The sequence below is a fragment of the Lepidochelys kempii genome, chromosome 6 (genome assembly GCF_965140285.1).
Source record: "Lepidochelys kempii isolate rLepKem1 chromosome 6, rLepKem1.hap1, whole genome shotgun sequence".
Lineage (NCBI taxonomy): Eukaryota > Metazoa > Chordata > Testudines > Cheloniidae > Lepidochelys > Lepidochelys kempii.
This window is the reverse complement of record NC_136385.1, coordinates 102,771,624-102,797,250: the sequence shown is the minus strand read 5'-3', so window position 1 is coordinate 102,797,250 and position 25,627 is coordinate 102,771,624. Positions and strand designations below refer to the sequence as shown.

Genomic DNA, 25,627 nt, shown 5'->3' with positions numbered 1-25,627 from the left:
GTGATGGGGCTTCCCTCCCATCGATGTATTCACAACATCACAAAATCAAAAATGCCCCCACTTTTTCTCAAAAGCAGGAATGGGATCCCGATCACTGGGAAATGCCTTCCTAATCACCTGGGACAAATCACTCTTTATGCATTCCCACCGATACTGCTGCCCTCGCAGGTAATACACAAGATACATGTCAACATAGCCAAGGTGATACTGATAGCCCTGACATGGCCCAGACAGAACTGGTACCCTTACCTGATGCACATGGTGGTATGCGCTGCATGAACTCTCCCACTTCGGACGGACCTGTTATCACAGGACGATGGTCAGGTTCTCCACCTGAATCTGGAGAAATTTCACCTGAAAGCATGTCTCCTACATGGTTCCATCATGATGAGTTACACTGTTCAGAACAAGTAAACATGTATTACTAAACAGCAGGATGTCAACCATGCACAATGTGTACCTCCAAAAATGGAAAAGATTCTCCTTATGGTGTCAGAAAAACAGATAACTGAAGTTACTGCACCACTTCTGTTAGTGTTGGACTACATATTAGAGTTAAAGAGTCCGGACCTTTCAAAAAGCTCCATTAAAATACACCTAGAAGCCATTACTGACTTTTGACTGAGATCGGAATATCAATATTTGTGCATCCAATCACCAGCACTTCCTCACCAGTATGCTGAATGTTTATGTGAAGGTACACCAACCTAATCAGTATGGGACTTAAACCTGGTGCTCAAATGCCTTACCAGACCTCCATTTGAATCCTTAGCTACTTGTTCCCTACTTCTTCTATCAGTGAAGATGGCATTCTTGGTTGCAATCACTTCCGCCTGGCGAGTTAGTGATACTGGGGCTCTCATGACCATATCTTTTTAGGGACAAGGTCACCTTGAGATTGCAAATTCCTACCCAAAATGTCATCTTCCTTTCATCTAAACTAACTGATCCACCTTCCTTTTTACCCTAAACCACACAGGAACACACAAGAGACTATTCCACATACTCTAGACGCCTGACGCTCAATAGCATTTAATCTGGACAGAACTAAGCCTTTCCGAAAATCCCTAAGGCTTTTCGTTTCCACGAATGAACATTTCATAGGCTATATCCACGCAGAGACTGTCAAAATGGATCTCTAGCTGCATCCAGTTCTATCAAAAGAACAAAACAGAACCCTTAACGGGGATCAGGTCTCATTCTACACTATCAGTAGCAATCTCAATGGCCTTTCTGAACAATGTACCAATAATAGACATATGTAGAGCTGCTACCTGGGCCTCTGAACATACATTCATGAACCATTATGAAATCACTCAAGGTCAGATGCCATATTTGGCCTAACAGTGCTTTCTTCAACTACACAAACAACTCTGAAGCCCCTTCTGTACACAATGGGGAACTGCTCTACAGTCACCTGAAGTGGAGTACCCACAGGGATATCACTTGAAAAAGGAAAGAAGGTTACTTACCTTGTGCAGTAATTGAGGTTCTTTGAGATGTTTGTCCCTGTGGGTGCTCCACTACCCACCCTCTTCCCCTCTACTTCGGAGTCTGCAATAGGGACTCCACAGCAGAGAAGGACCTGAGGGGATTGGACCATGCACTAGATGAGGCGCCAATGGCGCTGCAACTGACTACTGCACATGTGCATCCCAGGCGGACACTGCTACCAAAAATCTCCGATGAACAGTGCCGGGATGCACCAATATCTGAAGTGGAGCATCCACAGGGACACACATCTTGAAGAACTTCAGTTATTGCGCAAGGTGAGTAACCTCTTTTTTTTTTCTTTTCTGAAATTGATTCACTTCACCTATGATATTTGTAAGATTTCTTCAGAGTTCAAGTGTATAATGAATATAGTTGAGTATAGTGCTATTATTTAAAGTGATATTATTTTATGCAAAATGGATTTAATGTTTCCATACAGCTTTGGAAGTACTTCTCTGGCATGAGGGTGGAACAGGTAGTGCCAATGTTTCAAGCCTAATGGGCAAGTCTGAATTGCTTATAGTGTTCGTAAAATAACAAAGTTTTTATTCTTAATATGCCAAGACATGCCTGAATCATAAATTTGTTTTATTTATTTATTTACCCCCACTCTTGTTTGGTTGGTTCAGTTTGCTTGTTTGAAGGTGCTGATTTCTAATTGTGTATATCAAAAGGGCAACTGTTCTAATATTCCAAAATCTGGATTAGGAAGTGTTTAAAAAATAGATGTAACAATTTTCACTTTGAAATTTGCTCAGTTAAACTTGGTAATTTTCCAGAATGGAAGCCAACACCCAGAAGGAAATAACGGCTTTGAAACTCTGTGAAGGACACCCCAATGTAGTGAAGTTGCATGAAGTTTATCATGATCAGGTATTCTGAAGAAACTATAATAAGTATTTTCCAAACACATTTTGTTGCGTGTAGTATTAACTCTTGTGATAAAGCTTACTGCCACTCTGTATAGATAGCTTTTTCCAACTAATTGAGTCTTGTCTATCTAGAAAAATTATAGCAAAAGCATTAAAGCCAAAGGAGATTACATTTTTATTTATATACAACAAAAATGTATTTGTGGGAGCTCAGGTATACTTACCTTCCTTCAGAGGTCTTGTGAAGTTTAAATGATATATGTAACATGCTTGGGAATCCTTGAATTTATGGTGCCACATAAATACCAAGATTATTTCATAATTTTGTTTGTTTTCAAATGAGGCAACCCAAATAATATAATAAATTACCAAATTTAAAAGCAGCTCCTTTTTTAAAAAATATATTAGAATGTGCTTGAGTTTTATTTAGTTGTAGAAACCTCAGTTATCTATTGTATCCGAGCATAGCTCAAATGTAGTGGACAGTGGTGGCCTCAGAGAAACCAGAGCAGCTGGGGGGCCTACTCTAACTTGTTCTGCTGGTGTAAGCTCCCCAGCAGAAGATCAGATATAATAAAGCTGAGCTCCTCTACAACCCTGAAATGCCCCCAGCCCCTTCCAAAATATCTCTTATGCCCTTTATGCAAGGGTCTGAGAGAACAGCTGGTAGGCATATGCAGCACAAAAATGCACTTAGCAAACTGAAGAATCTGACCCACAATCTTTAAGGAAGGAGGAGATTTACATTTTCACTATTTATTCTTTATGTACTAAAATATGTTCAGAATGTATTATTAATGTACTTTTTTGAGTTCTTAATCAGAAAAATCTGTTTAAATTAGCTCTTCATGGCAAGGTGCTATATTTATTTTCTTCTTTTGAGCACAATCAATACTTAACAAACAAGATATAACAATAAATGTACTCTTAGATTATTGTGAATCTAAGTAGCCTACCTGCAACCAGCCACTCATCCTGCTTTTCATCCTTTTGCAGCATGTATACAGTCACCACCTCGAGGCTTCCGCAGACTAGAGCTGGTCAATTTTTTCCAAATTTTGAAATTTTAAAAAAAAATCACAATTTTTTTCTCAAAAATTTCCTTATTTTGTACTAGCTCTACTACAAATCTAATCAGGTTCTCCATTGGGAATCATGCTCCGATTGGACCTGCCAATGTTTGTCAGGCTGTGACTCTTTTTTGGCAAATCCTGGGACATTTGCCATTGAGAGAATATTTTTTTATCCTCTTTCCCTGCCCCTTCCACTGTGTTCAGGGATAGGGGGAGAGAATTGCAGAAAAAGTAACCTGAGAAGCTGAGCCTTTAGCTTAACTAATTAGATATAGTCTCTGTGCCAAAAAATGCCCACCCATCTGCACAATTCTGCTCCTCCTAATACTGCCCATCACCATGGTTAGGGGACAGACAAAAGGTAATATCTCTGTTCCCCTCACATCTTTTCAGACTTGTCTCACCTGCCCCAGATTATATCCTTGGAAATTTTTGTTGGGAGATAGGACTGTGTAATGGGGTTTACAAATCCCAAACTGAGCATCGGCAGAAGGGAGAGGAGAGTCTTCCCTCCTTACAGGCAATCAGGCTGATCACACCCCTGCACAGCTACCAGAACTGCCAGTAATGGACTCATGCACCCACAGCTGTGACCAATGAAGTAAATAAGCCCAGCTATGAAAGAGGGAGAACAGAGGGAAAGGGGAGGCAAAAAGGCCTGGGATAGCAGAGGGGCAACAGCCCATGCCATGCTGCTTCTGAGAAACTGACAAAGAGACAAAAGGAGACTGCAAGCCTTGGAGTTTAAGGGCTGATAGACTCCATTTAAGTTAAGTATTCATGGACTGGTCTAATTGTAGATGAAGAGGACCAGTTAAGACAAACCTAGGACTCCTAGACAGACTAAATCAAGAGCAGTTGACAGGGTGACAATGGCCATATCAGATACTCATACCCATTGTTTTTCAAGGCTGGTTGGCTAACCAGCCCCATCTTGCTTAAGGGAACTACTGAGTTCTCAATTCCAAGGTACCAAAATCTTTGTGGTGAAGGGCTGTAGCCCTTTTCAAGCTTGGTGAGGTCACAGCCCATCTGACAGAGTGAAGAAAGTGTGGGCTATGGTTCTCCCCCTTTTTATAGAGGTGAAGCCTATGTAACAGTCTCCACAATGAGTGGGATTTCCCTGTGCTGGGGAATTCCTATGTAAAGAGGACAGGGATTTCCCAGCTGAGGAAACACTGCCTACCCTGTATCTCTCCAGTCTCTGGGCAGGATTACCCTAACATAGGGAAACCCTGATCCAAAACACCCTGCTGGCTTCCTGTCTGTGAGTCTTCTGCCCGCCGCCCCCACACCCCGCCCCAACAACCTCATGCCCTACATTACTTCCCTGAAAATGCTATACTTTTCCCACTGCTCCCACCTTTACATCCCCATAGTCTTTCTGTTTTTCCTAGATCCCCAAACCTGACTGCTGTCTCGTTGATTTTCCATAACTCTCCCCACAGCCCTACCAGTCTCATATTTCCAGCTGTCTCCCACAAATCTTATGTCCCTCCATCCAATAGTCCTTATGCCTCCCTGTCCTGGCCTCCCCCCATCAGCCCTCTTCAGTCTCTTTGTAGTTTTCCCCTACTCACCAACCGTGTTGTCCTTCCCTCCTCCCATTATGATCATCTGCCAAATACACCTCCTTCAAAATGGCCCCTTCCTCAACATCCTTTAATGCCACCTCTTCTCCAGTACTCCACCAACCCCCTGCCAACAATTAACAGGTTTTAAAGAAACAAGGAAATTCTCACAAAAAATACTATAATTTCTCCCAATCACAAGCAAACATATGACATTTACTCCAAATTCAGAGTTTGTAAAGGTACAAAAAAAAGACTTCTCAAAATTAGTTTTAAGGATTTAATCTTGTTGAAGTTGTAATTAAGTGTGTGTGATTGAGCGTAATTCCATGTATTACGGATGCTTGTACGTTGGAAGGAAAAAGGAGTTTGTTGTGAAGTCTTGGGTTGCATTGGTGATATGTTTGGGCATTGGTGACAAGGCATGTGAATTGTGATTGGTCTTTATGTTAATGTTTGCCTTAAGTGGTGACTTCCTTGATTTTAAAAATTTTTGTCTTAAAGGAAATACACTCGCACAACCTTCCCTTTTAGTAACAAAGTTTACTGTTTGGGAATATTAAATATATGTTGTGGTTCTAGTAATGGTACAGCAGCAGCATGAATGCTTCTATGTGGGAGATGGGATCTGAAGCAGTTGTGGATAATTAAAGACTTGGAAGTAAACTTTCAGGAGGCTGTGAAAGGATAAGGAACTTTTTCTGGTATTAACTTTATGTCTGTGATTAATTCTTCATGCATAGTGATAAAAAATGTATCCTTATGTGGAAGCAGGCAGTGTTCACCACTCTTTCAGCTAGTTTCTACCCACTAATGTGTATAAGTGAATCCCATAGATGTCAGTGGTAGCTGTGAGCATCAGACACCTCTAAGAGTAGGATTTGGTTCTTAATATTTTTGGTCTCGTGAAACAGCATTATAAACAGAAGCTTTACTCATCCTGACTTCTGGAAAGAGAGAACCTACTGCAGTATAATATGTAGCTGGTGGAAGACAAATGTGTTTTGTTGCAGAACAAAGAACCAGACAAAAGAACTGATGAGAAAAAAGTGCTGTTATGCTTTGCAGTTTAAAAGGCTATATTTTCCCACCTCTTTCTGTCTTAAATGATACAGGTTTTGTTTTTCCTAAATACAGTTGTGTAGTATTTTTAATACGAAACAGTAAAAAGTTAGGACCTAATTATTAATAATTAAAATCCTCAAAGTGTTGGTATATAATCTGATTTTTCTAAGGTTTCACATTAAACTGTTTTTTGTTTTCTAGCTTCACACATTTCTAGTAATGGAACTGCTGAAGGGAGGAGAATTGCTTGAACGCATTCAGAAAAAGAAACACTTCAGTGAGACAGAAGCCAGTTATATCATGCGCAAACTTGTTTCAGCTGTGAGCCACATGCATGATGTAGGAGTAGTCCATAGAGATCTGAAACCTGAGGTATAGTGTGGTATGATTGTATATATTATTGTTCTAATACCTTAGTTACACATTCTATAACAAAGCAGTGTAACCCTTTATTAAAGGGCATGGTTACTTTAATGGAAGAAGTACTGTAATTAGTGTGTTTTTCTTGCCTTTTTTTGTTTTTTATTAGGAAATGAAAGCTTCATACTTATTTACTGTCTAATTTTATTTTATTCCATTATGCTATGCAATCAATAGTAAAAACAATAAAATACTCAACTCAGATAAATAACTGATCTATACATTTTTAATTTTTTATTTATAAACAATCTGAACTCCACCATGTAGCAACATGATGAGAAAAAAAAATCTGTCTTCAAAATTCAATTTTGTCTCCTCAGGGACAAAAATTCTATTATGTTCTGATCATAAATGTATGGTTATTGCATAGCATAGCTACAAAGTGGCATTAAGGTTGTTTCAGTGCCTTTACTGTCCATTTCCAGGCCTCCTTGTACTTCACTGTGAATTCCTGGGTTTGAAGTGGTTGTTTTTGATGGAATTAGTGTCCTTGTACTGTTTTTACCCTCAACCTTACTCTAGTTTAATACAGTTTTCACCTGAGAAATAATATAGGTGAGGAGGTAGTGGGTCTGGTAATTAAAAAGAGGGTTGTGGGGATCAGCAGGAGTCTGAACTAAAATCGTTGCCTGAAGCCAGAACTCTGAGGGGATAAGAAAGTAATCTGCCTCCATCAACCCACTAAACCTACTAAACTCCACCAAAAAAAAGAGCACTGCGATGCAGAGGATGGATTCTCAACATAAAAATTAAAAATACCTCATTCAGAAGGGTGTTTCCAGCTCACAATGTGGAGAGGCCTCTCAGACTCCAAGTGAACACATAGATGTCAAAGCAGACAGAAATGTGAAGGCTGAAGAAAATGAGTCACCAAGGCAGACAATTTGGGAGTTGATCTTCAAGGCCTTGAGAAATGATCTGATGACTGATTCTAGCAGTAAAGAAGGAAGTAACTGATTTGAAAGGTTGAGTCATTGTCTGTGCCAGAGATTGGCCTAAGAAGCTAGTGAGAGACAGCCATTGCTGCAGAGCTGCATGACACTGTTGGAACACAGAGAGAAGCAGCTTAAATTGGATGATCTAGAAAACAGAGTGCGAGGAACAACGTCAGAATTAAGAGACTGCCTGAAAATGCTGAAGGAGGAAATACAATCCAGTATGTAAAAATTTTAATCGTAGATTTGTTAAATCTCAGTTCTCTAGAAGACATGAAAGTGGAGAGAATGCATATGGTTCTGTTCCCCCCACTTGGAGCTTATAATAGACCCAGTGATTTGATTGTGAAATTTCATCAATGTCAGCAGAAAGATTTAACTATGGAAAGAGCCAGAGAACATTCAGAGTTTATACCCAAAGATGACAAGTTGTAATTTTTGCATGACCACTGTCCCTAACTTTAAAAAAGAGAAGAGTTGGGGGAAGTTTCAGCAGCACTCAAGAGGGCAGATATATGCTACTGATGGGGATTCCCATTTAAATTCTCATTCAGCTTTCAAAATCCGTTTTACCCAGTAAGAGACGTTACACAAGGAAAAACTACAGTCCACTCACTTGGGATAGAAATCAAAATCTCAGAAAGGCAAGAGGATACTCTGGAGGTGGAAACTAAGTATAAAATGGTGAAAATATCTTGACAGATGGTGAAACCCTAGAAAAGGAGGATAGGAAAAGAAAGACTCGAGAGAATGTACTGTCATTGGCAAAAAATGAACTTGTACAAGAGGACTCAGATACATGAGTAGTTACCAAAAGATTACCCTGAAAGGACTTCTTGAGAGTCATCAGAAATGAGCAGTTTAACAGTAACTGTTAATGTTATAAAGAAAATAGTATGAAGTGTGTTTCAATTGGGATGATTATAACTGTATTTAGTGTAGAGCATATGTAGGACGATGGGGGGTGGGGGGGTGGAGTGTCCCAGGGATGGGGAGATTGGAGAAAATAGAAAGGGGTTGTTGAGGAGCACTTAGGGGTTCTGTGTAAATCCTCCCCATGTGACTCAAATAATAGGATGGCAATCTATCCCTAAGGTCTCATAGCTGGGGAATGTAACTCCTTTGGATTGCAAGAGAAACAGTTCATGGGGAAAGCTAATGTGTTTAGGGTTCAAGAAAGCACAGTCGTTTGGTGTTTTTCTATTTTGGTATTTTATTTTTAAAATAAGGGGAATAATGCAGGAGAGGGGTGGGAGGGAGAATTAATACAAGACATAGCTATGGAAATTTACAAACAGAAATCACGCCATATTCAGGCACATGGTTCTGAATAGAACATAATTTGCAACAAGAGACATTGGCCACTCAAGGGTTCATGCTATCAAACAGCTAAATAATCACAGTTTCAAGTTTTTCAATAAGCTAAATAGTTAGTTATTCTCAGTGGTTGTTCCTTTTAAAATAACACCTTTGAATTTTAATGGGCTAAATAATGTCGTTAAGAGGAAAAAAGCCCTGGCTGAATTTTTAAAAATCCTCACTTTCAGATTATTTTACTTCAAGAAACTCATTTTTAGGAGTGACATATTATGGGCATGAAAAGATGATTGGTTTCCAATCACAAGCAAAAAAAAAAGACTTCTTTAAAATACTGCAACACTTTGCAGGGGAAGGGAAATTATACTTGGAGGAGACTTCAGTTGCACACCGATTCCTTATTGGACAGATCAGATAAAGAAGATGAAGTGTATAGGGAAGCAAGTGCAACATTGATTTCTCTGTGCCAAAAATTCAATCTCTCAGTTTGCTGGAGACAAATGCAGTTAGGGGAATGAGATTACACATTTTATTCACATGCTCATCATTTACATGCTCGAATAGATTTCATGTTAATCTCTAAATCGTTAATGAAGTGAACAAGACCTTTTGTACAGAAGAAGAGGAACAATGGATTCTTCTTTGAGCTATTGGACATGTCCATTCCAATGTAGGTGTGTGTGTGTCTTGTGCACAGATGTCAGAGAGATTTTTTTTTTCCCTCAGTGCTACCCATTAAGGTGGCTCGAGTGCCCCCTTTTGCTGTGCCACAGCATGCTGGTATAAGAGAGCGGAGCTGAGCACCTCCTGTTCCTTCTTGCCACCAGTGGTGGTTTTCAGAGTGATCTTGGACTTGTTTACTCAAGTGCATCCCTCTCATTTTAAATAGTTGCAGTTAATTATTGTTTCTTATTAGATAGATAGTTTCTCAAGTAAGTTAGTGTTGTGTTTCTGTTTTTTGTGTCCTCTGGTACTGTTTCTTTTCTTTTGGTACCAGGCTTGGTACCACAATGATGCCCTGCTCCTCAGGGTTTAAGTCCTGCTGGTCAGTGATCCTCATCCAACCTGCCTGAACTGCTTGGGTGAGGCCCACATTAGTGACAAGTATCACATTTGCAAGGGCTTCAGTCCTCACTTAAAACAGCGAGACTTATGTGCTAGATTATGGGAAGCAACATTTTGACCCCCCAGTCAAGTCATTGCATGGGGAGAGCACCCCAAGTACTTCATGGTATGGAGTGCTCTATTAGACGTATTTTTGGCTTCTCTATCCTGATCCCTGGTACCGAAGAAGAGACCCAGACCTTCCTCAGGCTCAGCATCTTGTTCATCAGCCTCAGTACCCAGGCAAGATAGAGGCAAGGACTCTATTAAACATGTGGCACAGAGAGCTACCTCAGAAGCCTCACCTCCTAAGAAGTGTTTGCTGCCTCCAAAGCTCATGCCAGGTTCAGTGAAGTTGTCCTGAGAGACATTTCAGGTGCCAACGGTTGATGGCACGCCCATCTACCCCAGAAGCATATGCAGTTGGAAGAGACTTTGTTAGTGCCTCATTACAGGTTTCACCAGCATTGGAAACTGTCCGACTGGTTCTTGCTCCCGCAACTCACCCCTCACTGCACCAAGAATCCTCAAGTACCACTATTTACACCTCCTCTCAAACCAGTCTTATCAAGAGGGAAATCTTTCATGATTTCTCTGGTACCACCCTCTCAGGGTTCAGCATAATTCTTTCTGGTACTATCTGCACCAGCACCTCAATTCTTGGAAGCCTCTGACTCCTTATCCTCTGACTTGGAAGTGCAGTCCTTTGTATCCTGGACAGGACACAGCACTGTGGTAGGAATTTCGGACATTTATCATGGAGGGCTGCTTGGTTGCCTAGACGTTGCAGACACTTTGGCCACAGAAATGGCTTCGGAAGTGACCATGAGAAGGGCATCCTGGCTGCAGAATTTGGGCATTGCTCCCGATGTGCAGCAGACCATAGAGAACTCCAGGGGGAATTCTGTGCCTAAAAATTCTGTGTACAATATTTAAAAATTCTGTGAAAGTTTGCATATTTTATTTGTCAAAATAACAAAATATAATCAGGCCAGTTTCTTTTATTTTGGTAATTTATTTCAAAATCCCTGTCAGCAACAATGTCTGTAACAATACAGACAACAAAAAATATTCAGGAAATGTTTTTTTGACAAACAGATTCCTTACTAGACATATTAATACAGAACTTTGTGTAATAATTCATTTAAAATACAGAAACGTATTTCCCACACCTCTGAGAAAGAATGCAAAGGCTTGGGAAGTCAGAGTAATGGAGGAGCTGAGGGAAAGGGAAGTAGTTGCTGGGCAGGAGCCTAGGTGTGAACCTGGAGGATTGTTGGGTTTGGGTGGAAGAAGTAATATGGAACAGGTTTTCTCTTGGGCAGGAGGGATTATTAGGGGGCCTCCCATATGGGCGGCAGGTTTGTATAATTTTTGATGGTGCCCAAGTGGATCTGTCCCATCCATAGGATGGACTGGGGCAACTTCCCCGGGCCTCGCGCTTCGGGGGGACACGGGGTCCAGGGTGGCCTGGGGGGTTAGTGGGGTGCCTGGTGCCGAGAGCAGCGAGCAACCCTGCTCTGCCCCGCCTCTTCCCACCCCGCCCCCCACTCCACCTTTTCCCCGAAGCCTCTGCCCGGGAGCAATGTCAGGAGCCGGCGAGGTGGAGTGGAGTGGGCTGCTGCCAGCGACAGGCCCCCCGCTAACTCCCCAGGCTGCTTTGGACCCCGTGACCCCCTGAAGCACAAGGCAGGGGTAGGCACCACCATGTTGTGCGATGAACACTTGACAAAATTACCAGACTTAGTGACGGACATTGGGGGCGGGGTGGTATTATGTCATTCAATCATTCAACCCATAAAATAGCACACATTTTGCCCCACTGAAAAAACCCCAGTAACCTAGCTAATAAATAATAATAAATAACAAATTCAACTCATATAATTAATGAAAAATGGGTGTGCTGTATATGAGATTATATGAGAAATGAAAATTGGCCAATGAGCTGGGAGCTGGGTCAGTGCTGGGGCCTCTCCGCAGCACGCAGCGACTCCGGGGATGGGGGAAGCTGCCCCCGAGGTGAGAGCGCCCCATGTTGCCGATCCATGGCGCAGGGCCCCCCAAAGCATGGGGCCCAAACATTGGTGGAGTTGGGCCCACCTTCATGAATATTGATGGAGCATAGGCACCATGGGCCCATATAACTCGCCGCCTATGCCCCCATGCAGACACTAGTTGACCCCTAGCCTCTCCTATTCAGTCAGGCATATCTGCCCCTCTCCCCATGTGTCCCTGCACCCCCACTCCCATTCAGCCCCAGTCTGTCTCCACCCCACTAGCCCTTCTGAACCCCAGTCTGTGACCCAGCATCCCCGTGTGCCCTACTCTTTGTCCCCCACATCATGTGTCTTCTCACCTGGCTCTACAGGCAGGGTGCTGTAAGGCAGTGGTTCTCAAAGCCAGTCCGCCGCTTGTTCAGGGAAAGCCCCGGCACGCCGAATCACTTTGTTTATCTGCCGCGTCTGCAGGTTTGGCCGATCGCAGCTCCCACTGGCCGCGGTTCGCTGCTTCAGGCCAATGGGAGCTGCGGGAAGGGCAGCCAGCATGTCCCTTGGCCCGCGCCGCTTCCCGCAGCCCCCATTGGCCTGGAGCGCGGCCAGTGGGAGCCACGATCAGCCGAACCTGCGGACACGGGAAGTAAACAAACCTTTCCCTACACAAGCGGCGGACCGGCTTTGAGAACCACTGCTGTAAGGAACATAGCCTATTCGCATTCCTCTTTAGGGCTGGCTGAGCCGGCTGCCCTCTGTTCTGGTGTCACAGCAACCCCTGGTGGGTGAAAGGCATAATTGCAGCACCTCTCCGGCAGAATGTATTTTCTGCAGAGAAAAAAAATTGCAGGGGACATTAATTATGTGCACAGACAGGGGCACAGAATTCTCCCAGAAGTAAGAGAAGACTTGGTGGTCAGGTGCTTTTTTCTGACACAATAGATGAAACTTCACTACTTCAAGGATTCTAGGGCTACCCTGTGTTCCTTGGGGGTCTATACACTGGCAGTGCAGAGGCACCATTATGACAGACAGCAGCAGCAACAATATCGGCCACAACACCCCTTTGGGCTGTCTGTCCCTCCCCCGAGAGAGCAGGACTACCCTAGCAAGGGGCATAGGTCCCAAAGGTGGAGGCATTCTGGTCTTGGATTTGGCCAGTCCACTCTCCCTCCTTTGGTGCCCCCAAGTGCTCATTTTGACTCATTGGTCCAAAGCAGTGATCCGGTCATGACTTCTACTGGCCCTTCTACAGGACTTCGGGAACAGGATAGGCCATTTTCTCAGTGTTTGAAACTCAATTACTACAGATAGCTGAGTCCTAAGCCCTGTCAGTTTAGGTTATCCAGTTCCTCTCCACACCATCTGTATCTGTCTCTCTTCAGGGCCCCCTCTCATGAGATACTGCTCCTCGAGCAGGTCTGTTTTTTTCTGGCTTTGGGAGCAATGAAATAGATTCATCCGGAACACTAGGGTCAGGGTTTTATTCCTGATATTTTCTGGTTTCCAAATCCAAGGGAGGGGTCAGACCTATTCTAGACATCCACAACCTTAACAATATATCAGATACATAAGGTTCCTAATGATCATCCTATCAACTGTCCTCCCCGCATTGACTCAGAATGATTGGTTTGCTGCTCTAGACCTTAAGGATGCTTATTTCCACATAGCAATCCTCCCGAGCCACAGATTTCTCCAATTTGTTGTGGCGAACTGTCGTTTTCAGTAACTGGTCTTTCCTTTTGGTCTGCCTTCTACTTCCCGGGTTTTACCACTTGTATGGATGTGGTGGCATTGTACTGCAGGAAGAAGGAAATCCATATCTTCCCATATCTGGATGACTGGCTACTAAGGGCAGGTTCACAGAAGAAGTCCTTTCTCACTTACATATTACACTGCACTTATATAACACTCTAAACACAAGAAAGTCAACGTTGGTTCCTACTTAGAAAATAGAGTTCATTGGGTCCCTAATAGACTCTGTGTGTTTGAGAGCATTTTTGTCCATCGACTGTTACCAGACTATGTGTGCATGAGGTTCTTAGGCCACATGTCTGCATGCACACAGATGATTCAGTTTGCAAGGTTGCGCCTTAGCCCTATTCAAATGTGGCTTATGACCATTTACCATCTGACTTTTCACCCCGTGGAAGGTTAGTCTGCCTCCCTCTGTTAATTTTGGGCTTCTTTCACTGGTGGACAGTTTAGGGGAATGTGTGTCAAGGCATTCCCTTTGTCCAGCCTTTACCAACCAGGGCTATTGTCACCCACGGCTTCCTGTTAGGTTAGGGAGCACATCTGGGGTCGCTGAAAATTCAGAGTCTGTGGGCAGAGCAGGGAGCTTCACTGCATATCACAGTCCTGGAGTTTCAGGCCATCTGCAGTGCCTGTCACACTTTCCTAGAATGCATCAAGTCTTCTGTGGTTCACATACTTACAGACAATACCACCATGATGTATAAGGCAACGATTATGTCATGTAAGTCACAGAAGTCACAGAATCCATGACTTCCAGAGACCTCCATGACATTTTCTGACATTTCCAGGACTGTGGGGCTGGAGGTGTCAGGCAATGGTGGCCCCACAGCTCTGAGTTGCCGCGGGCTGCAGGGCACCACTGCAGCTCCAAAGTGCCAGCCCCAGAGAGCCAAGTCACAGCAGGGGACCTCCACAGCTCCGAGCTGCAGCAGGTAGTGGGGTGAACCCTGCAGCTCCAAGCCACCAACCCAGGAACTCCCAGCTACAGCTATTTTTTTTTTTTTTGGGGTAAAAGGTCACAGTCAGATCACAGGCTTCTGTGAATTTTTGTTTATTGCCCCTGAGCTGTCCATGACTTTTACTAAAAATAACCATGACAAACTCTTAGCCTTAGCGGTGTATTATGTGAACGGGCAAGGGGGAGCACACTCCAAAGTACTCTGCCAAGAGACTATCAGGCTGTGGCAGTTCTGCATTGAGGAGGGTGTCACTCCAATAGCTGGACACTTGCCCAGAGTCCAGAATCATCTCACAGATCGTCACAGTGGGAATTTTAACCTGGATCAGAAGCAGTGCCTGGAGCCCAGTGTTCTGCAAGTCATCTTCGTGGCTTGGGGCATCCCGACAATCTTCCTGTTCACTATGAGGGACAATAGGAAACATGGACTTTTCTGCTCTCGAGGGGGCCTGAGTCCAGTTTCCCTGACCAATGCCTTTCCACCTCAGTTGGCAGTCAGCTCCCCTGTATGCTTTCCCTCCGGTCTCAATCATTTCACTGGGCTGAGACAGTGTTGTTTTTCCAAGCTTGCACTGTCATTTCAGCCTCCCATAACCCTTCCTCTCCATCCCGACCTGGTTGCACTTTGAATCCTGGTCTCAGCTCCCTGCATCTTATGGTGTGGCTGTTCCATGGTTGAATGAGGAGGAAGAGCAATGTTTGGTGACTGTTTGACAGGTGCTGCTCAGTACTAGAAAACCCCCTCCACCAGGATGGCCTATTCAGCAAAGTCGAAGTGTTTTTCAATGTGGTTATTGGCCCACAGAGTTCAGCCAACACTGGGTAGTATCTAAGACATCTTGGAGTATTTTCTGCATCGTCAGTCGTTGGTGTTACACTTAGCTCATTGACGGTATATCTAGTGCCAATAGCCTTTCATCCACCCCTTCACGGAAGATCAGTGTTTTTCAATGATGGTGAGATTTTTAAAAGAAATCCTTTGTCTCCATTCAATGGTCTGGGAACCGGTTCACTTGTTGGACCTTAACACAGTCTTAGCAACTCTGATGGGACCAATGTTCGAACATTTAGATTCCTGTCCTTTCCTCTCTTGTGTCAAAAAACTATTCCTTGAGGCAGTAACATCTGCAAGGAGAGCGTGAGAGCTGCAGGCTTTGATAACAGAGCCTCCTTACATGCAATTATCCCAAGACAAAGTGACATTGCGGCTGCACCTGAAATTTGTATCTAAAGTGGTCTCTGTTTCATTTAAACCTGGCGGTTTCATTTGCCTGTGTTTTTGTCCTAAGCCGCTTACCTCTGGAGGAGCAGCATCTTCACACATTAGACCTCAAACTGTGTCTGGCCTTCTACCTTGGCAGGATTAATTCTTTTGGGCTTGACCTTTTCTGTTAGTGTTGTATGCAGACTATATGAAGGGACAGGCAGTCTCCTCACTGACTATACAGAAGTGGATAACTTCCTGCATCAAGGCTGCATACAAAACGGCTTTGGCTACGCCCCCTCTATCTTAGCAAGCTCATTCTATGAGAGCACAAACTATGCCAATAGTGTTCCTATATCTCAATACTGCATATTTGCAGGGCTGCCACGTGGTCATCAATATATATTTTTATGAACCATTATGCCATTACTGCAGCATCCAGATCAGATGCAAACTTTGGGAAGGCAGTTTTGCAGTCCTTGTTTAAACAGAATCTGAGCCACACCCCCTGGGTATAGCTAGTGAGTCATCCAAGTGGAATTTACGGCTGCATCTACTTGAAGGAGAAGAAACAGTTACTTACTGTAACTGTGGTCCTTGGAGATGTGATGCAGACGTGTATTCCACGACCCACCCTCTGACCCATCTGCATCAGAATCTAGTGTCTGGGCATTCACTGCAAAGGAACTGAGCGGGGTGCGGGCAGCACTGCCTCATATAGACAGGGAAGGGGGAATAGCTACGAGGTGCGAGTGCTGCTCCTCTACAGATCCTTCTACATCACATTTCAAAGAACCACAGCTACAGTAAGTGACTGTTTCTTTACTACTAATAGAAGGTAATAGCAGTGTGATGTGGATTAGTATCAAGTGCCTACTGGTTACTGTCACGTCTCCCTATTAATTGTATTTGATTTAAAAATGAAAAATAATGAATCAGCTGCAAACTAATACAATAACTACTCATTCTGAACCTTGATGCCTTTCTGACCACGCCTTCCTTTCAAATCAGTTCTTCTGCAGTGGTTAAACAAACAAACAAAAACCCAACCAACAACTCTACTTTGCAAAACAAGATACTCCACTGTATCGTCTTCTCCCTGTAGGTAGAGGATGAGACGACAAACCAAACATGACAGAGGTATAGACACATTGCTTAATGCACTGTTGGAAAGTGCTCAGCTATTGTAGTGATAATTATGGCATAAAAACCTGAATAGAATAGAATTTCTTCATTAGGACTGACCCTCAAGGGATGGTTATAATATATGACCTGAGTGTAGATGAGGTAGCTCAGGGGTCTCAAACTCAATTTGCCTTAGGGCCAGTGTCAGTCCTGAAATCCTCCCAGCGGGCCAATAATGTCACTGAAGATGGTGTTCAGAAAAGAAAACGTTTATACTGTATTTTTTATTTTGAATTTCTTAGAAATAATAAAACTGTCCTACAACTTCGTATAATTCTTTGCCTGCCAGAGAGTTTTTAGTGTTTGCCAGAGACCTGGCAATGCTTCAGTTCTGTCAGTTTGTTGTTGATTGGCCTCTGTGACTGAGCAGTTGAAACCTTCAAGATTGCAGCAAGGTGTGCATCAGATAGTTGTGTTTGGTATTTTGACTTGTTTATATTCATTGTGGAAAAAAGTGATTTTGCTTCCATGGCTGACTCTGCCCGGCAACTAATGATGATTTCTTTGTCCCTCTCCCCCAGCCAATGGGAGCTACAGGGGCGGCACCTACAGTGGGCATTGAGGGCAGCATGTCTGCCTGCTTCTCTCCTCCATGGGCCGCAGTTGTGGGGCCGCAGATGGCCTGCGGGCTGGGAGTTTGAGACCCCCTGAGATAGCTGTTATCTCAGAAGATTCCCAGCCACTTTCTGTCTGGAATTTAATATTCTGTCCCATTTACAACTGGGGCAACTGTTACTCTTTTTGCAGAATATTTTGTGTTATGGTTGCCTACCATACAATTGTTTATAACTGTTTCAAAGTTAAAGACTAAAGAAGTCTGTGCGGTAATGGTACTAAGGTCCTTTTGAAAATCTCACCCAAAAACCTAAGTGACTTCAAAGCAAAAGGATTTGAAAATGCTACCCTTTGCTCTTGTGTACTGTCTGAATTAGTGAACAAAATAAATCATTGGGGTGTGTCATGAAATTCTAACAAGATAAGAAAATATATTGCCAAAATGCTTAATGTAGAAGATTGCTGTTTCTCTGTCCATCAGAGAACAAGTAGCATTTGAGGCAGGTTGTTATAAATATGGCACCATGTGGAACAGAGTCCCCCCATTTACTGTTGTTACCATCTTAATTTAAAGACTGGTTCAGATGTTAGGTTGTAAGGGAGTACTTCATTCTCTTAATAAACTGGGCACATTCTTCAATTTATCTGAATAGTGCTAATCTGTAAGAACGGAAATCTGAGAAGTTGAAGTAATGAAGGGTTACTTGTTAGCGAACGGTTCTCAGAATTTACTGCCTCCACACAGTCAGACTAGCCCTTCCTCTCTTTTTCCTGCTTGTTGTTTTTAAAGTTACTATTTTAAGGCAGTCAGGAACTGAGGGTGGGATGCAGTTTTCCCCATATATATGTGGTCAGTGCATCTTTCTGCAAAAACATGAGACCCCATTTAGGCTCTGACTACTCTTTTAACAGTACTGGTCAGGGTTGCTTGGTGTGACTATGTAGATTTGGTGAAATACCGATAAATAAACTAATTTATTTACATGGCAGTTACATAAGTCATTAAAGTAGAAGAGCGAGTTCTTAATTTTGAGGCAGCCCTCCCTATCCATGCTACTATGTTATATAGGCTTGAGATGTTTCGTTCTGTAAGGGATTGGAACCCATTGGACAGTAGCAAAATTTTGGGAATTCACTGCAGTAATGGAATAAGAAGAGGATGTGCATAGCATGTAGGGCCATTTGAGTGTTTCTCGCCCCACAGCTCTGCCCTGTAATCCTGATGTGCAGCCCCTTGCCACGCTTGCCCTGGGCTCCTCCCCTCACAGCTGTGAGAGTGCCCCTCAGTACTAACCTGCATCTCTGTCATCCTAGCCCTAGACTCCTTTCCACCCACAACTCTGTAAGACAAAGATGAAGGAAAGTGTACATCCATTAGTTCATGGAGAAGGGGAGAGTAAGTAACAGGTAATGCAGAGAAGGCTGAAATATTGAATGCCTTTTTTGCTTCAGTCTTCACTAAAAAGGCTAATTGTGATAAGATGCTTAACACAGTTAACATTAACAAGGGGGTAGGATCTCAGGCCAAAACAGGAAAGAACAGGTTATATAATATTTAGATAAGTTAGATGTATTTAATTCAGCCTATGAAAAGCTAGAGTACCTATCCCTTGCTACCCCTTGTCATTTCTTTTGTAAACTGAACAGTCCCAGTCCTTTTAATCTCTCCTCATGTGGAAGTTGTTCAATATCCCTAATCTTCTCTGTTGCTCTTCTCTGTACTTTTTCCAATTCTAACATACTTTTTTTTTTTAAAAGGGGCAACCAGAACTGCACACGATATTCCAGGTGTGGGATTACTATGGATTTATATTGTGGCATGATGATATTGTCGGTCTTGCAGGGAGTCCTCAGACTTATGACACAATTCGTTCCTCAGAATTGCATTGTGAATCTAAATATAAGTCAAAACCACTTTTCCCATAGGAATCAATATATGAAGGGGGGATTGGTTCCTGAACCAAGGCTTGATACACTATTTTCACCACAATAACCCAGATTTTTGTACTAAATGAATTATAGATGATTAATGTTGCAACATCAATGTATTTACAGTACATTGTGTTTTGTAAACAGCATTCAAATAAACATATAAACTCACATATGTTGCTCAGAATTCTGGCAACACAGGCTCAGAAAGCCAGGGAGAATGGCGCACATGCTGAGCCTCAGCCAATCACTGTTCAAGCTTTCTGATTGGCTTCCGGCCCCAGGCTCAGCCGATCAAAAACAAGCGGCAACCCTACCTGGCAACAAGCTACCCTGCTGCCTTGAAGCCAATCTGAAGCGACCCCTTCCAGCTCCATACCAGTATAACACCACCAGGAAGTGATTTCAAGTGAACTTTATGCAAATCAAGCGTTATAAGGGCGAAACAAGCATCATCGAGGTAAAACGGGCAGTCAATTGAAAAGCGTCATAAGTGGCATCAGATGTAAGTCGGGCATCGTAAGTCCAAGGACTCCCTGTATTATCTGTGCCTTTCCTAATGGTTCTTAACATTCTGTTTGCTTTTTTGACTACCGCTGCAAATTGAGCAGATATTTTCAGGAACTAGCCACAATGACTCAGAATTCTCTTTCTTGTGTGTAACAGCTAATTAAGACCCTATCATTTTTATGTATAGTTGGGATGATGTTTTCCAGTGTGCACTGCTTTGCATTTATGAACATTGAATTTAATCTGCCATTTTGTTGTACAGTCATCTAGTTTTATGAGATCCTTTTGTAACTCTTTGTAGTCTGCTTTGGACTTACCTATCCTTGAGTAATTTTGTACCATCTGAAATTTTTCCACCTGACTGTTTACCCCTTTTTCCAGATCACTAATGAATATGTTGAATAGCACCGGTCCCAGTACAGATCCTTGGGGACCTCTCTCCATTCTAAAAACTGACCATTTCTTCCTACCCTTTGTTTCCTGTCTTTAACCAGTTACTGATCCATGAGAGGACCTTCCCTCTTATTCCCTGGCTTCTTACTTTGCTTAAGAGCCTTTGGTGAGGCACCTTTTCAAAGGCTTTTTGGAAGTCCAAGTTTACCATATCCACTGAATCACCCTTGTTCACATGCTTGTTGACCCCCTCAAAGAATACTAATAGATTGGTGAGGCATGATTTCCCTTTACAAAACCCGTGTTGACTCTACCCCAACATATTGTGTTCATCTGTTTGTCTGATAATTCTGTTCTTTACTATAGTTTCAACCAATTTGCCTGGTACTGAAGTTAGACTTACCGGCCTGTAATTGCCAGTATTGCTTCTGGAACCTTTTTAAAAAATCAGCATTGCATTAGCTATCCTCCAGTCACCTGGTAGAGACTGATTTAAGCAATATGTTACATAACCTAAAAAGGATAGTGTGACAGGGCCTGGCGTGTCGAGTTGGGGTGCCCATGTTGACTCATTGCGGGGTTGGTACACCCCATCACACAGTCATCGGGATTCCTTGTTAAGCAGGTGATTCCAGTCAAGTGGGTCCTGGCCCCCTGACGGGGTCACTTAGACAAATAGTCTGTGGGTCCCTGGGCAGGCAAAACAAACAAGCAGTCTGAAGCCCTGCAGCCTCCTGGCTGGGGCAGGCAATAGGACTTGGGGAATTAGCCCACTGGCCAGGGCAAAACATCAATCAGTCTATGGCTCCTGAGTTGGGAAAACAAACAAATAGTCTATAGGTCTTACTTCCCTCTGGGCTGGGACATAGAGCAGGCAGCAGCCTCCTCAGCAGGCAGTGGCTTGGCTTCCCCGGCAGTCTCCGTCGTCAGCGAGATGCCTGGAGCATAGTCCAGGTGTTTGGGCTCTGCCCCCAGCACTATCGCAGGAATTAGCAGTGTATGTCCTTTCCCCTCTGTCACCCACTCCGATTGAGCTGGGTTGCCTCCTTAATCTGGCTTCTGCACCTGGAAGCATGCGCAGCAGGGGGAAAGGGTGTGTGGTTGCTTGGGCCCACAATGATTGGTCCACCCCCAGCGGCCCACTGCGGGGTTGGTACACCCCATCATAGATGGCTCAGGTGTGGGAATCTTCCTCATATCCTCGTCAGTGATGAGCAATGCAAATAATTCATTTAGCTTCTCTGCAACTGCCTTGTCTTTGAATACTCTTTTAGTACCTTGATCATCCAGAGGTCCTGCTGATTGTTTGGCAGGCTTCCTACTTCTGATGTATTAAATTTTGTTTTGCTCTGAACCATTAGCTATCTTCAAGAACCCATAGAGGACAAGTGAGGTCCCATAGGAATGGAAAAGAACAAACATAGTATCCAGCTTTAAAAAAGGGAGAAAAGGAAGGACCTGGAGAATAATAGGCAAGCTAGCTTAATTTCAATACCTAGAAAGATAATGGAACAAATTATTAAACAATAAGTTAATAACAATAATAGAGGATAATAAGGTGATAAGCAGAAGCCAGTGTGGATTTGTCAAGAACAAACAATCCCAAACCAATCTTATCTCCTTCTTCGACAGGGTAACCAGCCTAATAAAGAGTGAGGAAACAGTAGACGTGATATAGCTTGACTTTAGTAAGGCTTTTGACACAATTCACTTGGCTTTGTCATGAGCAAACTAGGGAAATATGGTCTACGTGCAGTTACTGTAAGGTGCTTATATAACTGGTTGAAAGACTGTACTCAAAAAGTAGTTATCAGTGGTTCACTGTCAAACTGGGAGGCTGTACCAAGTAGTATCCTGCAAGGGTCTGTTGTGGGTCTGTTAGTATTCAATATTTTCATTAATGACTTGAATGATGGAATGGAAAGTGTGCTTATAAAATTTGCATACCAAGCTGGGGAGAGGTTGCAAGCACTATGGAAGATGGGACTGGAATTCAAACTGATCTTGATAATTTAGAGAATCGGTCTGAAATCAATAACAAATCAATAAGACAATATTCAGTAAAGACACATGCAAGGTACTGCACTTAGGAAGGAAAAATCAAATGCACAGATACAAAATGGAGAATAACTGAATAGGCAGCATTACTGCAGAAGAGTCCGAGGGCTATAGTTCATCACAAATTTAATATCAGTCAACAGTATGATGGTGTTGTGAAAAAAGCAAATATTATTCTGAGCTGTATTAACAGGAGTGTCATATGTAAGACATGGGAGGTAATTATTCTGCTATACCCAGCACTGGTGAGGCCTCATCTGGAGTACTGTGTCCAGTTTTTGGCATCATACTTTAAGAAAGATGTGGACGAATTGGAGGGAGTCCAGAGGAGAGCAGTAAAAATGGTAAAAGGTTTAGAAAACATGACCTATAAGGAAAGGTTGAAAGAACTATGCATGTTTAGTGTAGAGAAGAGAAGGCTGAAGGGGGACGTGGTAGGTCTTCAAATATGTAAACAGTTATTATGAAGAGGACATTATTCAATTGTTTTTCATGTCCTCTGAGGATAGGACAAGAAGTAATTGGCTTAGTTTGCAGTAAGGGAGTTTTACGTTGGCTGTCTCTAACTATAAGAATAATTAAGCAGTGAAAAAGGGATTTTTCCCTGATGTCTTTAGCTTCCCTTATCAATTTTCTACACTTTGTCGTTGGTAACTTATAATGTTCACAATCTACATTGTTTTTTTCCATTTTTTATATAGTGTGTGTTTGTTTCTAATTTCTGGTCTTCACTTCCCTCTTAACTAGGATGGGCTTTTAACCCAGTAGTCCTCTTCTGTGACTGAGGAATTGTGGCTTTTGGGCTGTCTTGTAAACTCTTTTTAAACAATTCCAATGTTCGTTCATGTTTTGCTCTCTAAATTCTTCCTTCCCATCAGTTTTACTCATAATTCTAATTTTCTTCAGCTTTGGAAAATTAGGTTCCAAGTATACCTGTTACTTGGCTGGGATTATCCTAAAGAAATAGCTTTAAATCAGAGGAACAAAGAAGTGTTTTAGAAAGATGAAGTAGCCAAATGGAAATTTGATTCTAGCCCTCATATATGGGGGGAAACTCAAAAAGAAGGCATTAGTAGAGTTTTGTGGGCAGATTAAGAAAGTAGATAAAACTGAGGTGTCAGAAACAGGTCATTTGAGCTCTGTCAGATTTTCTTATCAGCACACCGGCTTACTTTCACCCCAAATTCTCACCAGGAACTTTTCTAATAACTAAGTCAAATTATTTCTGCAGCCTGTCAGAACTGTATTACCCACGTTGGTTGAATCTTAATGGTTTATAATCCATCTTTAATGTGGAATTCAGTGATGATATGAATATTCCTTAAATTAGGGAAACTGGCATAGGAAAATACACATTCTCTCGCTCTCTCTGAATTTTCTCAGGTTTGGTTTTCCAAATCTTTGTATTGGTAGCAAGAGACAACTTTAAAGCTCAATCCTGCAAAATGCAGAGCACATTCTGGGAGTGCTATTGCACACTTTCACTCATATGGCAGTCTAGATTACTTACCACATTACAGAATAGAGCTTTAAATGATTTAAAAGACTGATCCACATTTGGTTAGCTCAGTTAAATTGGAATATACCAATTTAATTCTTATCTTTTAAAGTAGATAGTCTTAAATAATATTCTTCAGTTTCAGTAAGTACTCTGTCCTTTAAAAATGAGGTTGCTAAGAAGTGTAATATTTTTACTACTTCAGTGTTTAAACATTTTCCATTTCCCTTTCTAAATATGCTAGTTTCTAAACACCTAATTTTCTGCTTGTTAGTGATATAATTGTGATATAGAATTTGATTTGATATACTTGGCACTGTATCTTGGAAAATGATCTCCTAAGCGTGCGCATACATAGCAGCTGATTTTATAAGTTGCATAGTGGTAAGCACATGCTTATCTCCAATCAGAGCTGATTTATAAATTAAACATTATTTAACTTCTCTTTCTAATCAAGCAGTATGAGGAAATAGAATATATTCACAAAGAGGAGAAAAGGATATTGGCTTGCATATTTGTTCTTAGAGACTAAATTCTTTTAAAAATTGTTGGTTCGAATCAATTTCATGTATGTTTTAAAACTGCATCTTTTAAAATGTTTATTTTAACTTAGTTATCTTTGCATTTGCTTTTCAGAATTTATTGTTCACAGATGAAAATGATAATTCAGAAATAAAAATAATTGATTTTGGCTTTGCTCGGTTAAAACCACCTGATAATCAGCCTCTTAAGACTCCATGTTTTACTCTTCATTATGCTGCTCCAGAGCTCTTGAATCACAATGGTTATGATGAATCCTGTGATCTCTGGAGTTTGGGGGTCATTTTGGTGAGTGGTTGGTTGTGTGGCTTATTTATTTTGATCATTCTATAACACAAGCAGAATTGATTCCTTGTTAAAACTAATGTCTGGGGAGGGCTTGACATTGTCCCAGATAAGCTAGTATTGGATAAACACTGCTTTGGAGTGGGGTGAGGATATCTTTTTCCTGCACATATAGTAACAAGCTGGGATGTGCACTGGAAGCATTTAAGAAGGTAGAGCTAGAGCCAGCTTTCAGTTTTTTTCTGATCAATTTGATTAAATTATTTTTTCTTGGAATGTTCACCTGTTAAAACAGCTTGGATGTGTGAAGGAAATAATAAGTCGATTATGAGACCTCTATAAATTTATATTATGCTCTTAAAACTGTTCCAGTTCAGATAAAGATCCAACCTGCATTCTGTTTTACAGAAAAAATTATTTTGAAACATAAGTAAATGGTATAGGCTTCCCACTGCATAAAATCTGTATGTTTTCAACATTCCTGAGACATGTAAGCCGATGTTGCTAACAAGGTCTCTAAATAAAGACCTGTTGTGCTTTAGGCCATGTACACCTTAAAGAGAAAATATAACTCTTATTAAAGTACTATTAGTTGGAATATATACACTGTTGCTACTCTATAAATAACAATATCTGAATATTGAGTGAGTTAGGTTAATGTAGTCAGTAATGTTGTAGTAAGGTTGGCAATAAATATATGGTACTAATTAGTACTACTTTTGTTCTCCTGGTAGTATACAATGCTGTCAGGACAGGTACCCTTCCAGTCTCAAGACAAAGGTTTAACATGCACCAGTGCATTGGAAATTATGAAGAAAATTAAAAAGGGAGAATTCTCCTTTGAAAGAGAAGCCTGGAAGAATGTATCTCAAGAAGCCAAAGATTTGATACAAGGTATGTATCCATGGATTT

At 42.0% G+C, this 25,627-nt stretch overlaps 1 protein-coding gene and 1 long non-coding RNA gene across 12 annotated transcripts in view; one reads left to right on the top strand and one right to left on the bottom strand.

Annotated features, from left to right (window-relative positions):
• The window catches only part of LOC140913305 (uncharacterized), a 55,493-nt gene that overhangs the window by 5,138 nt on the left and 24,728 nt on the right, over window positions 1–25,627 (bottom strand). For all 3 annotated transcript variants that reach the window (XR_012159527.1, XR_012159528.1, XR_012159529.2), the window contains one exon: window positions 250–397. This is a non-coding gene — a long non-coding RNA (uncharacterized LOC140913305). The remainder of the gene's footprint in view (window positions 1–249; window positions 398–25,627) is intronic.
• The window catches only part of RPS6KA5 (ribosomal protein S6 kinase A5), a 190,694-nt gene that overhangs the window by 159,618 nt on the left and 5,449 nt on the right, over window positions 1–25,627 (top strand). For all 9 annotated transcript variants that reach the window (XM_078853373.1, XM_078853372.1, XM_073349430.2 and 6 more), the window contains 4 exons: window positions 2,274–2,367; window positions 6,277–6,447; window positions 24,527–24,718; window positions 25,450–25,609. In XM_078853373.1, coding sequence (XP_078709499.1) covers window positions 2,274–2,367; window positions 6,277–6,447; window positions 24,527–24,718; window positions 25,450–25,609 — 617 coding nt within the window. The remainder of the gene's footprint in view (window positions 1–2,273; window positions 2,368–6,276; window positions 6,448–24,526; window positions 24,719–25,449; window positions 25,610–25,627) is intronic.